The sequence below is a fragment of the Crocodylus porosus genome, unplaced genomic scaffold, assembly GCF_001723895.1.
Source record: "Crocodylus porosus isolate Cpor-Errol unplaced genomic scaffold, CroPor_comp1, whole genome shotgun sequence".
Classification (NCBI taxonomy): Eukaryota; Metazoa; Chordata; order Crocodylia; family Crocodylidae; genus Crocodylus; species Crocodylus porosus.
The window spans coordinates 24,870,498-24,888,051 of NW_017728917.1; the positions used below are offsets into that span (position 1 = coordinate 24,870,498).

At 45.8% G+C, this 17,554-nt stretch overlaps 1 protein-coding gene across 6 annotated transcripts in view; it reads left to right on the forward strand.

The window, feature by feature from the left end:
- The first annotated feature begins 12,349 nt into the window (after positions 1-12,349).
- BICD2 (BICD cargo adaptor 2) overlaps positions 12,350-17,554 on the forward strand; it is a 144,706-nt gene continuing 139,501 nt past the window's right edge. For 4 of the 6 annotated variants that reach the window (XM_019536928.1, XM_019536929.1, XM_019536930.1 and 1 more), the window contains exon 1: positions 12,350-12,704. In XM_019536928.1, coding sequence (XP_019392473.1) covers positions 12,465-12,704 — 240 coding nt within the window. In that variant the 5' untranslated portion in view covers positions 12,350-12,464. The remainder of the gene's footprint in view (positions 12,705-17,554) is intronic. The other 2 variants (XM_019536931.1, XM_019536932.1) reach the window with 1 other exon arrangement.

The following is a 17,554-nucleotide window of genomic DNA, read 5'->3' on the forward strand; positions in this document are numbered from 1 at the left end:
CATGCTGTCCACATCCCTCCTGAAGTGCGGCGCCCAGAACTAGACACAGTACTCCAGCTGCGGCCTGACCAGTGCTGCATAGAGGGGGAGGATCACCTCTTTGGACCTGCTCGAGATGCATCTGTGGATCTTCATGCAGCAAGGATCATCACAGAAATTCAGGCTTGGTCAGAGCTGATCTTGCCTGTAGCTCCTTGAAAACCCTGAAGGGCCTTGAATTACAGTGTCCCCTTTTCACTGTTAAAAAAGCTGCATTTTAGAGCTGGGATAATTAACAGGGTGGGTGAGAGGACAGAAGCATAGGCCTAACCTTGATGAATACCTCATAGTAAAACTAAAGGGTCTTGTCTTCATTGCATTTTTACCTCTGGATATCTCACATATGTTATTTACCCTAAGATAAAGACCATAGCCTTTTTCAGCAATAAAGATAAGCAGTGTGAGATTCCCTGAGGAGACAGTCAGTGGGTTAACATTTAATTCTTCTGAACAAAAGAGTATGAGTGTCCTTTTTCTTTCCAGTCATATGGTCTGAGCCAGTTGTGCAGTAAATGGTGATCCTCCAGCTGATCACGACCCCTAGAGTCAGATCAGTAACAGGGCTTTGTGTGCTGTGCAGCGTGGAGACAGCAGGAGACTGCTTGAAATGGGAGATCAAGCTCTCCACAGCAGTGTCTTCTGATAGTGCAGATGCGCAAGTTGTGGACATATGCCAGACTGTACATATTGCAGGCATTACCAGCATTTATTATGCTAACTCTTTTCTCTCAAATTAGCATTCAGGCTCTAGTTTTGGCAACCCATTCTTTTCCAAAAATGTCCAGAAATACCTCTGAGATAGCAGTTGCTATGTTAACAATTGCTGCTAAACCCTTTCATTTGTTCTTCAGGCAAGATCCTTAGCAAGCTGGGGCAAAATGGGAACATATAATGAAACTTAACAGCTTCATGAGCTATGCAGAACATAAATAGTTAACAAATGAAGTGGGCTGATCTGTGACAAGCCAATTAGCTGACTTGTCACAGCTAAAGCTGGACCAGTGTTTCTAGTTCTCACGATTTTATCATGCAATATTCCGGGTCTTTCTTAAAACTTCTGAAAGCAGGTGATTAAGGGCAAATCTTGGATTTCAAATTAGTAAAACAAACGAAGTTTCTAGCCCTCATGCTTGCAAAGAAAAAAACGTTACCACGCATATATCAAAGGCTCAGACACTAGAAGCAAAGAAAAACAGCCAAACATTTATTTTTTTAAAATTTCCTGGGATTTTTATATCTCATTTCTGATGCTCTTGCATTTGACTGTAAAGGCTTAGAACCTTAATCACAGTTCTGACAAAAAAAAGGAGTGGATTCACCAAAAATATTTTGAATTGTTTGCCCCTCTTGTTAAGGCCTTTGAAATCTCACACTGTACAATGTTGAGCAGTTCTAGTTACTCCTGTGATGCCACAACACACACTCAGGCCATCTCACTCCCCTTCTCATGGAAATTATGCTCCCACTTATGTCAGAAATGCTAAGCCATAGGGATATAGTTTTCGAAGTAACCTGAAGGCCCTGTAAACAGAGGAGATTATTTCATTACTTTTAAATATCTTTGTTTAGAACTGTTTCTGCCAATTATAGAAGTGATAAGCAACGTAGATGTCATATTCAGTGAGACTGCCTCAGCATTATTTACAACAGAGGCAGGCAATTATTTTGGGCAGAGGACCGTTTACTGAGTTTTGGCAAGCCATCGAGGGCTGCATGACAGGCAGCACAGGGCAAATTAATATTAATTTTCTAAATTTTTTAGGGGTCCTGTGGGCCAGATAGAAGGGCCCGGTGAGCCGCATCTGGCCCCCAGGCTGCATTTTGCCCACCCGATTTACAGCCACGCTACTGATGCTTGAAGTTTTCTGAACTGACCTGATGGACACACCAAAGAACTATAAGGTCTTACACCTCATCACACCTCCTGGCATCTCTACAAATAGGTTATGCTATGTTAAGCTCTCTTAATTTAAAGAATAGAAATAACTCTAATGTAGTTTCACTGAGCGTGAGGAAATCTAAATTTCATATCACCTTTTGTCCCTTTCTACCTCCTATACTTTTGTTCTTCATAAGTTGAAAATTCTTCCACTTTTCCATGCTGTTGCATGGAAAAATGCACCCTGGGTAGTCATCTCTCACCTTTCCTGTCCCCTTTCTTCCTCCCTTCTTGATTGCAGATTCAGAAATAGAGCAGGGGACCTGGCAGTGTACAAGGCATTCTGAAAACTTTTCTCTAGACTGTCAGTGGATTTTCTTGCTGCCAGAAGGAAGGGGTGAGGAATCTGGCAATGTATTATACAGGCTGGCAGCTGGCAGACAGCAGGGAGGCAAGAAGTAGCCCTTGGATGAGGTATCTCCCTCCCCCTGTTCTTCCAGCATCCCTCCATTTACGTGGTTCCCACAGCATGTGCCCCACTCATCAACCCCATATAACAGTCCTATTGCTGACACAATATAGGAGTTCTTACCTCTAAATCAAGTCTGAAAAATCAATTTCAAGATAACTGCCCTATTCTAATTAACCCCCATTTGGGGTGTAAGGTTACAGATGCCAATGGAACGTTGTCATCATCATCTTCTACCTTTGCTTGTCGCATCTAAATGGGGTCACTGTTGTGGATCCTGGCTTTTCACTGGCAATTTCTTTTATCTTGGATCCACATCATGATGATTTGGCAGAGGTTTTTATAGCCAGATGACCTTCCTGATGCTAACCCCTTATCTGGGCTTGGGACTAGTATTGGATGAGTAGAATCACTCATCCATGGCTGAGTTTTCTGATGAAAGCTAGTAAGCGCACAGTTCACACTTCAGGGAGAGATGACTCCTGGGAAGGGACGGCATCCACCTCACGTGGAGGGGTAGGTCCCTGTTCTTGGCCGGGATGGCCGATCTTTTAGATAGGGCTTTAAACTAAGATCACTGGGGGATGGGGAAAGGCTGACTGGAGTATGCCCAGGGACTGGCACACAAGAAAGCTCTGAAACTGGGGACACTAGGAGAGCCACTCTTGCAAGAGCTGAGGGAATGGTTCTCCCTCAGCATGACAGGAAATTGAGAGTCTCAGTAGGAGGACTCAGGTACCTGTACACTAGTACCAGAAACATGGGGAACAAGCAGGAGGAGCTAGTCCTCCTACTCTCCAGTGGGCATTACGATCTAGTAGGGATTACGGAGACCTGGTTGGACTCCTCACATTATTGGAAAGTAACCATGGAGGGCTACACTCTGCACAGAAGGGACTGAGTAGGGAAGAAAGGTAGAAGTATAGCTTTCTATATGAGGGAGGAATACACCTCCTTGGAGGCCGACATTGGCTCCAAAGAAGAGCAGCTCGAAACACTCTGAGTCAAACTATAGGAGGGGGCAGGGGGGTGCAGCAAGAGAGACCTAACTATAGGTGTATACTACAGACCACCAAACCAGGGGGAGGAGCTCAATCTGGAGTTCTCTTGAGAACTGGCAGAGGCTGCGCACAGGACATGGTTGTCATGGATGACTTTAATTACCCAGGCATCTCTTGGGAGGAACACTTGGCCTAGTCGGATCAGTTGCATTGCTTCCTGACCTGTATTGAAGAGCTCTACCTGACTCAGGAAGTACACGGGCCAACCAGAGGTAACGCTCTCCTAGACTTAGTCTTGGCCAAAGGAGACAATCTGGTGAGTGACTTGAATATGAAGGGTAGCCTGGGCAACAGTGACCTCGAAACCATCACATTCACTCTCTGTCACAAGGCAGGCAAATCAGCTAGTAGGATTGAAGTTTTGGACTTAAAAAACCAAATTTCAACAGGCTCAGGGCAATAGTAGGACAAGTGCTGAGAGACTAGGGACCAAAGGTGAAAGGAGTGCATGAAGAGTGGTTGTTCCTCAAAGACACAATCCTCAAAGCACAAAAGAAGTCCATTCCCACATGGAGGAAAGGTAGCAGAAGGGCTGGTAAACCCTCTTGACTTAATAGGGATATCATGGTCCTCTTGAAAAAAAAGAAAGAGGCATACAACAATGGAAGCTTGGGACAGTCCCCAAGGAGGACTATTCAACAACTGCCCACACTTGTGGGGAGTGACTGGAAAGGCTAAGGTGGTGACTGAATTTAAACTAGCAACAGAAATCAAGGACAATAAGAAGTCCTTCTTTAGGTACGATGTAGGGAACAAGAGGAAAACAAATGGAAGTGCGGGGCCTTTACTTAACAACTCAGGACATCTGGTTACCGAAACTCGGGAGAAAACTGAACTCCTGACTGACTACTTTGGTTCAGTATTTCACCAGATTAAGGGGAAAATCATACTAGATAAGATTCAGAATGGGGATGGTAGAAATAACCACCTTCCTACTGTTGATGTTAAGCTGGTGCATGATCAGTTAGAAAAGTTAGATATTTATAAGTCAGCAAGACTGGATGAACTTAATCTGAGAGTGCTGAAGGAACTGGTCAAAGTCATTGCGGGACCTTTGGTGAAACTCTTCCAAAACGTGTGGTGCCTGGGGGAGGTCCCATCTAATGTTGTGCCCATCTTCAAGAAGGGGAGGAGAGAGGACCAGGGCAACTATAGGCCAATTAGCTTAACTTCTATCCCAGGGAAAATACTGAAAAAATTCATCAAGGAGTCTATGTGCAATACACTCCCAAAAAGTAGGATTCTGAACGACAGTCAGCATGGCTTTATCACAGGCAGGTCTTGTCTTACCAATCTCATCTCCTTCTATGACCAGGTAAGTTGCCACCTGGATAAGAGAGAGGAGGTTGACACAATATACCTAGACTTCCAAAAGGCCTTTGACCTGGTATCCTATGATGTTTTCACGGGAAAAGTGGAGGATTGCAGGCTTAACTACTGGACAGTTATGTGGCTGGCTGCGGGGTAGAGAGTTCTAATGAATGTGTTGTCCTGGTGAGAAGTGGCCAGCAGCATCCCGCAAAAGATGGTGCTTGGTCCAGTGCTTTTCAACATCTTTATCAATCAATAGGCTTTCTGGACTTTCAGAAGGCCTTCAACACTGTCTCTCACCCCATTCTCATTAAAAAACTGGGGGACTGTGGAGTTGGCACCTACACAGTCAAATGGGTCACCAACTGGCTGGAGGGTCACACCCAGAGAGTGGTGGTGGATGGGTCATTTTCAACCTGAAGGGATGTGGGCAGTGGGGCTCCGCAGGGCTTGGTCCTTGGGCCCGCACTGTTCAACATCTTTATCAGTGACTTGGATGAGGGGGTAAAAAGCACCCTGTTCAAATTTGCTGATGACACTAAGATGTGGGGGGATGTGAGCATGCTGGAAGGGAGGAATAGGCTGCAATTGGACCTAGACAGGTCCAACACAGGGATGGGCGGATGAGAATAGGATGGGATTCAGCACTGACAAGTGCAAGGTGATGCACGTGGGGAGGAAGAACCAGCACCATACCTACGGGCTGGGGAACTCCCTTCTCATTAGTGCAGAGGCAGAAAAGGATCTTGGAGTCATCATTGATGCCAGGATGAACATGGGCTGACAGTGTGGGGATGCAGTCAGGAAGGCCAACCGCACCTTGTCATGCATCCACAGATTCATCTCAAGCAGGTCAAAGGAGGTGATACTCCCCGTCTATGCAGCACTGGTCAGGCCGCAGCTAGAGTACTGTGTCCAGTTCTGGGCACTGCACTTCAGGAGGGATGTGGACAACATGGAGAGGGTCCAGAGGAGGGCCACTCGCATGATCAAGGGGCAGCAGGGCAGGCCCTATAAGAAGAGGCTATGGGACCAGCAGGCATTGGGGTCCCCCAAGCACTGCCAGGAGTGGCTAGAAATAACTGTCACAAGCTGGCAGAGGGTAAATTCAGACTAGACATCAGGAGGCTCTACTTCACAGTCAGGGCAGCTAGGATCTGGAATCAACTTCCAAGCAAAGTGGTGCTGGCTCCTATCTTGGAGGTCAAGGGGTCGTTTGACCCCAGTACTCTTTCCTGCCATGGCAGGGGGTTGAACTTGGTGATCTGCTCAGGTCCCTTCTGACCCTACTAACTATGAAACTATGAATTTGGATGTTGGGGTGAAGAGCTCACTGGCCAAGTTCACAGATGATACCAGGTTATGGGGAAGTGTAGTCACACTTAAAATAGGCTGAAGATACAGGCAGACTAGACAGGCTGGCAAGTTGGGCAGATTGGAACCAGATGAAGTTCAACACTGAGAAGTGTAAAGTCCTCCATCTGGGCATGAACAATCCCCAGCATACTTACAGGCTTGGTAGCACCAAACTGATTAGCACCACAACTGAAAGGGACTTAGGGGTAATAACAGACCATAGTATGAACATGAGCCATCAGTGCAATGCTGGAACCAGTAACGCAAACAATACTCTGGCATGCATCAACTGATGCATCTCAAGCAAAACCAAGGAAGTGATTCTTCCACTTTACTCAGCATTGGTGAGACCACAACTGGAGTACTGCACCCAGTTCTGGGCACTGAATTTCAACCAGGATGTGGAAAACCTTTAGAGAGTCCAGAGAAGAGTCACCTGTATGATCAGAGACTTGCAAGGCAAGCCACACGAGGAAAGGCTGAGGGTCTTGGGCCTTTTCAGCCTAAAAAGGAGAAGGCTGAGAGAAGACTTGGTAGCAGCTTACTGCTATATCATGGGAATGCACCAAAGGCTTGATGAACAACTATTCGCCAGGGCACCCTTGGGGAAAACCAGGAGCAATGGCCACAAACTCCTGGAAGACTGTTTCAGGCTTAACACTAGGAAAAACTTTTTCACAGTTAGGGACTAGGGACAGACATTACACACAAACCAGTTTAAGTGATCAGAAACTGGTTTAAACCTGTAACAGAAAAGAAGTTCAGTACATATAAACCAGTTTCAAAATGGCCAAAACTGGTTTAAGATAAACCTGGTTGAACATAGTATCAGACTTAACTGATTTGGGCCAAACTGGTTTATGGAACTTCTGTCCCAGACCCTTTCCTGGCTTAAGTTAAATCAGAGTCCTCCTGGCATCCCAACATGCTTTTCAACCCTGGACTGGGCTGTCTGTTCCAGAGAGCAGGGCTGGCCCTATCCTTCTTCTCCCTGGCCAGAGCTCCGAATGACCCGAGAAGAAGGTGAGGGACTGCAGGCACAGCAGTGTTTGCCTGGCTTCCCCCTGCCCCATCCTCCCCTGATTCACTGATCAAGCAGGGATCCCCCCTCTCCCACAACAGGGACCCCAGCTGGCATCTGGCTACATCAGCCCCCTGCTAGCTAATGCTAAGAGGTGTCTGTGTGTGCATCTCCAGTTTCTCTGGAACAACAGATGCATGAAGTCCTCCCTCCCCACACTCCTGCTTTGCTTCAGAGTGCTAGATGGGGGCCAGGGTCTGGCAACACTCCTGCCCCTTGGACAGCAAGGGGAGGGGAACCTGGTAAGGACTGCTTCTCCCCCACCCCCTCCAGGCACATCCTGCAGGCAGGGTGGTGGTTTAAACTATATCATCCAGGGTTAAATCATATCATCTTGCTGGGGCCTGGCCATGCCCCCCTCTCAGCTCTGTAGAAGGGAAGGGAGGGCTTGCTCTAGTGCTCCGTGGCTTCTAGCCTGAGCCACTGCAGGCATGTGCCTGCATTTCTTGATTCAAAAGTGAATGTCTGTCCACTTGCAAATCAGTTAAGTCTCTGGAAATTAGACTAACCTGCAGAGACTGAATCAATTCAGGCTTGGGCTTTTTGACTATCTGTCCCTAGCCAGAGTGTCCAGACTGTGGAATAAACCCCCTCCAGAGATGGTGCAATCATCTAACCTGGAAATCTTCAAGAGGAGACTGGATAGTCACCTCCCTGGGGTCACCTGACTCCAGTTGTTTTTCTTGCCTAGTGCAGGGGGGCTGTACCCAATGATCTTACGAGGTCTCTTCTAGCCCCTACAACCTATGAATCTAAGTACAGGAAAAACCCTGTGTTCCTCAGGGCAGTAAGTGTGCACTCACCACCTTGGCCATTTTTGCCTTTGATTCCCTGCTGGACAGGTGAAAAGCAGAGCTGTTTGTCAGTGAGGAGCTGTGCATGCTGCTTCTGGAATTGCCAGCTTGCATAGTTTGAGAGGGAATGTAGACCAGGAGAGGAAAAATGGTAAGTAGTATGGTTTGCAAACAGATGCATGTTTAATGTGTGTGTGACAGTGCAGGACCTTCATATTCAGTGCGCCACAGCCTAATCTCACAGGGCACTTATACATGTGGTCTGGAGGGGGGGCGCTTTTATTAGAGTGGCTCCAAGAGCTGCTGTAATTAAAGTGCCTGCAGTGTCAAGTATATCAGCATCCCCGTGCTGAAAAATGGTGGTGGGGAAGCTTTAACTAAAGCATGTTGAACAAGCAGACTCCATTAAGTCTGCTCTGACGTGCTGTAATTACAGCATGTTGGAGCAGCCTCCCTGCATGTGTTTAGGTGCCCATAGTGGTATAACTCTAGAATGACTATTGAAGTCAGTAGAGCTAATTAGACCAATGTAAATCTTGGGTGAGATCAGAAACTGGCCCACTTAGTTTGGCTAGAGAATGGCTATGGGATTTTGGCCATTCTCTGTAGGATATGTGGAACTCATTTGGAGGAAAAACATAACTGGCAATATATATAAATCTTGAAATGTTCAATGTATCAGATGAGTCAATGTTTTCTGGCTTAGGCCAAACTGGAACAGATACACCTCTAACAACATTCTTGCAACATTTTTAAATTAAAAACAAAAGAAACTTAGGTTAATTGCAGTAGGCTGATTACATCACTTTTTATTTTTCAGATCCAGGCAAGTTTGTTAAAGGGAAGAGGATTAGGGTGATACATCAGAATTCACATGACAAAATACAGCCTTTCCATGTGAGCCCTGTGGAGTCTGGGGTTGGCACATGATCCCTAACAAAATACTAGCCAAGGCTGCCTAATGACTGTGAGGCTAAATTCACAGACATTAAAGACTTTATTAAAGGGATCTATATGTTCTCATACATACCAAAGTGGATCAGGATGACTATAGATTGGTAGAAGATAAAAGTGCTTGAATAGGCCCTGCAGCTGTAAGCAAAGCCATTGTTTTATGTTCTAATCCTCCCATGTGCTCAACCAGGTAATTGTTTTTACTGTTTGGGTTTTACCTAGCAATTTAGTACCAATTATTTTTGATGGAGTTGAAATACTGAGCTTCAGCAAAGGAGGGTGAAGCAGTGACCAAGCTGGACAAGCTCTCCAAGTGACTTTGAGAGGGCTGAGCTGTGCTCCTAGTTAAAGTTGTGGAGAGTTGGAGTAACTCCACTGACTACAGTAGAGATACGCACTCACACTGGTGCAACTGAGAGCAGAGTTTGGCTCAGACTGTTTATCCCTTCATTGTGTCTTATACGTTAATTAATTCTAATTGGGAGAGTAATTACCTCATTACTGGGTCTGTTTACTGTTTTTTGGTAACATTCAGCCTTTCATTGTAAGGGACCTTGCCACATTAGTTGACTACATTTCCCCACTGCAAAGTGCTGCCTTTTTCAAGTGGTATTAACATGGTAAGGAGGCTGCTTGTGCAGCATTGTGTATTTCCCTCTGCATGAGCCTATCAAGCCTTACACAAAAATCTATATTAGGTGCAGAGAAGCCCCCATTTTTGTAGTACCTGTGGGCCTTAGTCTGGAGTGCTAATGCCCCACTAGAACCCTAGGAAGGAGGAAAATACTTTTATTCCCAAATTATAGCTGGAGAACGCTATGCAGCCACTGAGTTGTGGATTTGAAATACTAGAAAAAAGAAGGGGTTTTAGTATTCCTGTCAGCATGTAGAAGACTTACTGGGCACACACAAGCACTCACACACATTCTATAGCTAGTGAGTAAAATTATGATAATAGGTTTGCTGTCATAAACAAATTTACTTGCTAACTTCTTTTTAAGGTAGCTTTTGTAAAATGATATGCATCCTTTCCAGCTGTCTGTCCAGGAATGACCATGACTCACTTCTGCATAAGCAGTGGCATGATTCTTCATCTAGCTCTTGTAAGATACTCATTTCTGGTGATCTGTTCTACAAGAACCAGACAATCAGAACGCAGAGCTGCAAGTACAGTAGGAATAGTGATTTTTCTCCACCATAGATCAGTTAAATGAATAAATATGAGAACCAAATCTGATAGTCTGACTGGCAGGTTGGGTTTGCAAGTGTGGTTTGCAACCCTTTGAAGTCCAGAGCCACATGCCCAGCTGCATAGGTCCAGGAGTACTATTGCTATTCTGAAATGCTAATCATGAACTGTCTCCTGTATTTTAAAACATAATACCTTGCAGTGAAGATCTGCTACAGAAACCTACCCATGTTTCTATTGCTTGACATGTTGTTTTTTCCCCCCTTTCCCCATTCTAGTCATTTGCAGGCTTGTTCTCAATTACAGCTCTTACATAGTCAACACATCTGAGCATGTGCACAACTTTAAATAGATGAGTTCTGTTGAACTGAGTGGGACTACTCATGTGATTATAGTTATGCATGTGCTTTAAATGTTTTTCCACCAGATCAAGGTCTTAAAAGGCAATATGAATCTTTGTTACCTATTTGTGGGAGTACTTCCATCTCGCTTACTGTTATTAATCACCTTTGCCCCTTGTGTCTATACCTATTCTGAAAAAATTAAAAAATGTAAAAATCAGAGAAAACAAACAAGACCAAACAAATAGCTTTTCCATACACTGTTTACATTTCTTCATATTGTTGTCCCCAATTGTCTCCCATGCAAAGCCTCCCGCAATTTCCTTTTATATACTCTGTCCCTGTAACTCTGTAACCACCCTGGAAGCAAGAACCTCATCTTTTTACTTCCCTGCTTATCCACTTCAGAGACAGATGAGATCAGTGACAGAAGAATTAATTATATTAAAAGTAGTAATATAGCAATCACCTTCTAAGATATAAGAGTCTCAGCCGAGACAATTCAGGGATGTTTTTTTAAATTTAAAATAGTCACATTAGTAAATAAGTACTCTGAGTGAGCAAAAGTTAAAAATGTGTGAAGCTTTGCAGTACATAACTAACAGAGTGGGTAGTTAACTGTATTTAGTCTAAAGTCAGGCAGAACGCAGGGCAGGGTGGCACCTTACAGACTGATTCATTCAGAGAAACATAAGCTTTCACAGGCAAAATGCCTATTTCGTCAGATGCTATGAAAGCATCATTTAAGTAGGTTGTCACCTATGAAAGTGTCTCTGGGGGCCACACCCTGCCTTCTGTCAGTGCAATAACTGTGATTGATTCTTGTAACCAAGTAATTCTATCATGATGCAATATAACAGCTTTCATTTTGAAACAAACAAAAACAGAACTCTCAAGAAGCATGCACACCTTGAAAGCAAATGCACTTTCTCATCTTGGCTATCTTGGTTTTCCTTTCCCTTTCTGGCCTTCTTCCCTTGTTTTCACTGGAATTATTTGACCCCAGCAGTCTTTCCTGCTCAGAGCAGGGGGTGCTTGACTCAGTGATCTCACGAGGTCCTTTCCAGCCCTCAACTGTGAATCTCTGCCCATCCCACTTTCTAGCTCAATCTTTAAACCCTTATTAATGTGCCTGGTATTCACCTCCATAGCAGTCACCTTGATTTCAACAGTTACACATCTGAATAAGTGCTTGAAAGTTCATATTGGCCCCTGAATCCACAAAGACCAATGCCCACTAGTAGCCCCACAGGAACAAGCAGTTACATGGGGACAGTTTGCTTTTAGAAACCCGTGTCCATCTTTGCAGGGGCCAGACTCTGGAGGTGGGGCAGTACCTTTTATTGATGGCATGCTTGGGATAAGACAGACAAGTTTCTGAATGCAAATCATTCTTCATGGAGGGGTCTTCCTGTGACTGTAGTCTTCAGAAAACATTTTTCTTGTTTGTGTATAAAATGGCCATGCTTGCTAGTCTTCATGAATAAAGAAATCAGCCAGAGTAACTATGTGCTTAGCCTGACAAGCACTTCTTCAGGCTGGAGGTACGCCACTGGTGCTCACTGAGTAGGCAGGCATGTCCACTTGGCATAGCGGGAGCCCCCACCATGACTAACTCCCCTCATCCCCACGATTTCTAGCAGTGTCAGAGCCTGGAGCAAGAGGGGGAGCGGCCCTGATACGGTCCAGGGCCTTGCTCCACGCGGTGACTCCTAGAGAAGCCGCCGCGGCCGGACCCTTGAGCCGGGGCCAACGCCGCCACGCCCCTCCCCTCCCCGCCGGGAGACCCCGAACGCTGCGGGGGCGCGGTGCATTGTGGGGCGGGGCGGGGCTTGGCTGGACTACAATCCCCAGCAACACGCGCGGCGGCGGCCGCCGTTTGAATGACTGCGTTGAGCTCCGCGGCGGCGGCGGCCGCGGGCACCGGGCGGCTGCGTGAGGGGCGAGCCCAGCCCATGGCAGCCCCGCGGCGGTGAGCGCTGCCCCCGTGATGGCGCTGGCCATGGAGGAGGACGAGTACGCGCGGCTCGTGATGGAGTCGGAGCCCGAGTGGCTGCGGGGCGAGATCAAGCGGCTCTTCCAGGAGCTGGGCGAGACGACGCGCGAGAAGATCCAGGCGGCCGAGTACGGGCTGGCCGTGCTGGAGGAGAAGCAGCAGCTGAAGCAGCAGTACGAGGAGCTGGAGCTGGAGTACGAGACCGTGCGCACCGAGATGGAGCAGCTCAAGGAGGTGGGCGCCGCGCCCTCACCCGCCGGGAGCCGGGGCAGGATGGGCGAGGCTCGCAGCCTTGTTCTGCGACGGGGGGAGGCCGGGGTGGCGAGCTCCGCCGGGCTTGGCACCTCTGCGAGGTCCTTGGTTAAAAACCAACCCTCTCCCCCCGAAGGGCGCGGGGCCGGAAAACGCCCGCGACCGCCGGTGACAGCCCGGCCCCGCGGGGAGGCTGCAGGCATTTCGCTGCCGTCACACCGGGCTGTAGCCAGGCACCTCCTCGGCACCCCGGGCCGCTCGGGTCCCATTTTGTTTGGTTCCGCTGGTTTTCAGCTCACATCCGTTTTTAAAAACAAACTCAAAATGAGCCCCGTTCAGACCGAAACAGCTGAGCACGCAGGGCCCTGGCCTGCTTCCCGTGAACCTCTGAGTAAACCATTTCTCTTCCTCTTGCCTAGACTGACTGATGAATGATTAGGGATTAGCATTTCGTTACGTTGAGGTGTTGGTAGCAGGCAAGGACTGTGGCGGGGGGTGCCTTTCATTCGGCCAACTGGATGCAGATGAGCTTTCATCCCGGCCCTCCCAACGGTCCATTCCTCTCGCATAACTCCTGGACCATCGTGGTTACAACATCGTTCAAACGTTATCTAATGCTGGTAGTAAGAAGCCCTAGATACATAACCTGGGTAGGTTTAAAGTTAAATGTGTTTTGCACTGGGAGTTTGTACAGCTGTCCCTGAGCTGATTTCAAGTTTAGTTGGTACAAGTTTTCCTATATAGGGAGCAGCCCTCAAAGAATGCAAGTTTGATAAAGAGGTGAGGGAGCCACTAAGGAGCCTCATAAAAATGGATTAATTCTGATCTTTTCTTTGTTCCCTTGTAGCTTTTTCCCATCCTTGCAGAATAACCATACCTAGCCCTTACATAGTCCTTTATATCAGTAGTCAGAGGAGACATCTTTGCTGTCGCTTTACGGATTGGGTGGGGAAGCCAAGGCACCGAGCAGTGAAGGGACTCCCACAAGGTCACCCAGCAGGCTGTGGGGGAGTTGGCAGTAGGACCTGCCTCCTGAGTTCTGTCTGCACTAGAGCAAACCTGCTGGGTTGGGCTGTGGGGGGGGGGTGCTGTAGGATTCAGGTTAAAAAAGACTGGCTAAAGAATTGCAGCATATTGTTGAAATCTTCAGGAGCAGAGACAAAAATCATGGTTGCCTAGTCACTCCTCTTGCGTCTGATTTTTTGGAGGATTTTTGTATGTGTGTCTGTCCATGTGTCTATCCTGTGGTAATTATCTCAAGACCTAACATGCAGGCAGTCCCAGGAACAGCTCAAGGACCCTGCTGGTCAGGGGCAAATGTAGTTGCTGTAGTTTTCTTGTGTTGTGAAGCTGGAATCTGGAATTTGTTAGGACGTACTAACTCTCCAGCAGATGCACGTGGAGCAGTCTTGGAAGGGGATTTTGTTTTGTTTATGTAACTTTGTTTTCCCAGGCTTAACTAGAAGTGTTTTACACATCAGATCTGCCACATGGCAAGCTTGAATTTAGAGGAAATTAATCTTTGGGTTATGTAAGCTTGCATCAGAGGAAAGCAGGGTTTTGGGAGATGGAAAGATGACCCACTTTTTGAGGCCTACATTCATCTCCTGCTCTAAATGCACCTTCACACTCACTTCCATAACACATCAAATCAGTGGTATTTTTCTATAATTACTTTTGACAGGAGCCCTCAGAGATTATGGGGCTCCTGGCTTTGTGCTAGATGATGTTTCAGTGCATAGTTAGACAAGGTCCCAGCCCTGAAGGGGTGACTTTCATCTACTTGCAATTTTTTTGAGTGTTGTAGTGTTCCTCATGATGACAGCTCACAGCACAAGTAAATGGGGTGTGTGCAGCCTTCTGAGGAATGGTCTGCCCAAGGTACAAGCTATTCTGATGCTGTTCCTGGAGGTTTGATAACCTGTGTGGCCAGTATGTTCCCAATGCATAGGGTGTTACTAATAGAGCTCCATGGTTGCTTCTTTAGTTTTATCCCTAACTTGTATACAACTGCCAAGGTGTTTTACTTCCAGAACTGTACTTCAGAGTATTCAGGTGGTGCAGACGTTTGGGATTTGCACTTCAATCCTTCCCTTCAAGGCATCATCCTTCCTTTCCCATTTATAGTGAGGGCTAGAGCCCTGGGTGAACTTTCATCAACGTAGTTTTGAGTGTGGTGATATATAACCTGTTCCTATATGCAAATTTGTTCTGCATTTCTCTTTTGCTCCACTTTGATTTATTGTTCTATAAAAAGTTAGAGAGATTACTGACTGAAATGAACTTTAGGGGTAAGATCACAGTTTCTGTGAACTGCAATCCATTTAATGCTTTTCTGGGACAGTTACAGCTGTGTGTGAGACCAAGAATCATTTCCCAACCAACTAATATGGTATAGTCTTCCTTGTATGCAAAGCCAGCCTTAGTTTTTTTCTAATGCTTTCCCTTTATCTACCAAGTTATAATTGCCTTTTCAGTGGTGTATCAGTAATATGTCCCTGAAATGTTTAAAGCTCAGTTAATAAAATTCAGATCTGTGATGAAGGAGCTTAGCTGCATGCAAATGATGTTGTATATAGAGGACAGGCAAATGCATTACAAAAATAAAACATTTTTGAAAGCACCTTGCTGTATCAAAATCTGCATGGAAGTATAATAAATCATTTGTATTAGGAAGACAAGAAAGGGTAAATGGAGAAACAAATCCTCATTGAAATTCAAGATCTAGTTGAAAATAACAGGAAAACCCTTTCTGTTTTTATAAAGCAGCTTGTTTTGCGTTCCCTCCTGTGTTCTCTGTGCTGTGAACTGCCTGGCTAAATTGAACCACATAATCAAAAATCTGTTCTTGGACAAATTCATCTACTTAGTTTTCCCCCCAACAATTTAAATCATATAGAAACCTAGATAGGCACAGTATATTGGCATCAAGGTAAAGCAGGATGTGGTTTTGTACATAACGTGTGCCTTGAGCATTTGAAGATCAGGCTGCAAGTTGCAAGATATACTTCATGTGTGTTTGCCACATCTTGCTCTGTCTCAGTATGATTGTTCATATAACTTGTCTGGTTTGTATAATGGATTTGGCTATGTAGTACTGGTATTTATTTGGAGATGGAACTTAATCCATGTTGTTTTAACATTTTGATCAACTGTAAATTCAGAAAGGCAATGAGATTGCTCCAATTTCAATAAGTATGTTTCAGTTAGTAAGGGGAATAAAGTAGTTTCTGAAATACTGCTACTAAGAAGGGTGTTCAGCATTTTAATAATAGTGATTTTTTTTTTTCCCCACATGTCAGTGGCAGAGTACTTTATCAAGGATGTCACTATTCTTTTCTGAGCCATGGGGGAAATGAAGTGAATTGCCCAAGGTCATCTGGGAAACTGGTGGCAGAACTGGGAATAAAACTGGGTCCCAGCCCAATGAGCAGGTGTTTGCAGCCTCCCAGTTACAGCTGGCCCATGGAAGCAGGGCTTGCAGCCTCCTAGCTGCCTGGCCTTAGAGCGCTGGCTGGCAGTGGTGCTTCAAGCAAAATGGCCTTGTGTGCCATGCTCGGCACATGTGCCAGGGATTGCTGACCACTGCTCTAGCTCATATTTAAATATGTTCAATATGGACCATGTCATTGAATATGAATAATTATATCCTACAGTCTCCCCTTTTAAGAGACTGCATGCTCCTTCTCCCAAACAGTGTATGCAGACTAATGCATATTTAGTTGGTGCCAGATACATGAAGAGAAAGCAAAGAATTAATTTACCTGTATAATATTGTTCAAGCCTCAGGGAATTGTGTAATAATGGAGAAATTTTCTGCTGATTACTGAAATAGTTGGCCCGTTGAAATGGTATATGAGCAAAGATCAGATTGTGTATGGTGTTTTTTGCTTGTTTGTTTTGGGTTACACAGACCAGACTGAAAACTATAGTTTTCCACTGAGAAACGCAGCACATGGCTCCAAATACAGTGACAGTGTTTATACTTTTGTACACATTTTATTTATAGATCTAGTGATCTGGACCTTGTTTCTCTCTGAAATGACTGGTATGTTTATAGCATCAGGAAAGACTAGAATCTTGGTCTCTATGAAGTGTTAAACTGGCAGTGTGTTCTGGAAAAACATAAAACCAGTTTTAATTTTTTAAAGCAAATAACCAGTTAACTGAAAGAAAATTGCTTACTGTAGGTCTGATGTGACATGTTTGTAACTGAATGGACAACTGCGTTGTCATGATTGATTTAGAAAAACTGCTTCTCTTGCATGTCTTTATTCCTGGAGAAAGAGAATCCTGTAGGGCTGAAGGTAGCAACCAGTTTGGCAGCATGCTGCCAAAACTTAAGTTCCTATACTAACATTCTGTAGATCTGTGTCACAACTCAGGTTGAGAAACGCTGAAGTGGGTTATATATGAAAAGGTCATGGACAAACTTTAAAAAATGGTTTCTCGTTTAAAGGAGAAAAGCATGGGAAACAGTGTGTTTCCCCATGCGGGCTAGCAGAGTTCCAGCCTGCAAAGGGCTGCTTGGGGCTGGAGGGAGCGGGTGGAGGGTGATCAGGCAGAGGGTACTACATGCATGTTCATGTGGCAGCCAGGCAGTGTGCAGAACAGCTTCCGCAGCTTCCTTCAGATAAGTCTGTGGGAGGGGGGGTAGGGTGGCATAGATGATGTTGGGAGGGGGCACACAGGTGACACTGCCTGCTATCCCACTTCCTCTCTGGGGTAGAGCTGAGGCCTGAGGGGAGTGGCTGTGGTGTCTGGGCCATGGAGGCAGGGTAGCGCTGCGGCCTGGCATACAAGTAGCTGGCAGCGGGAGCAAGTAAGGGCAG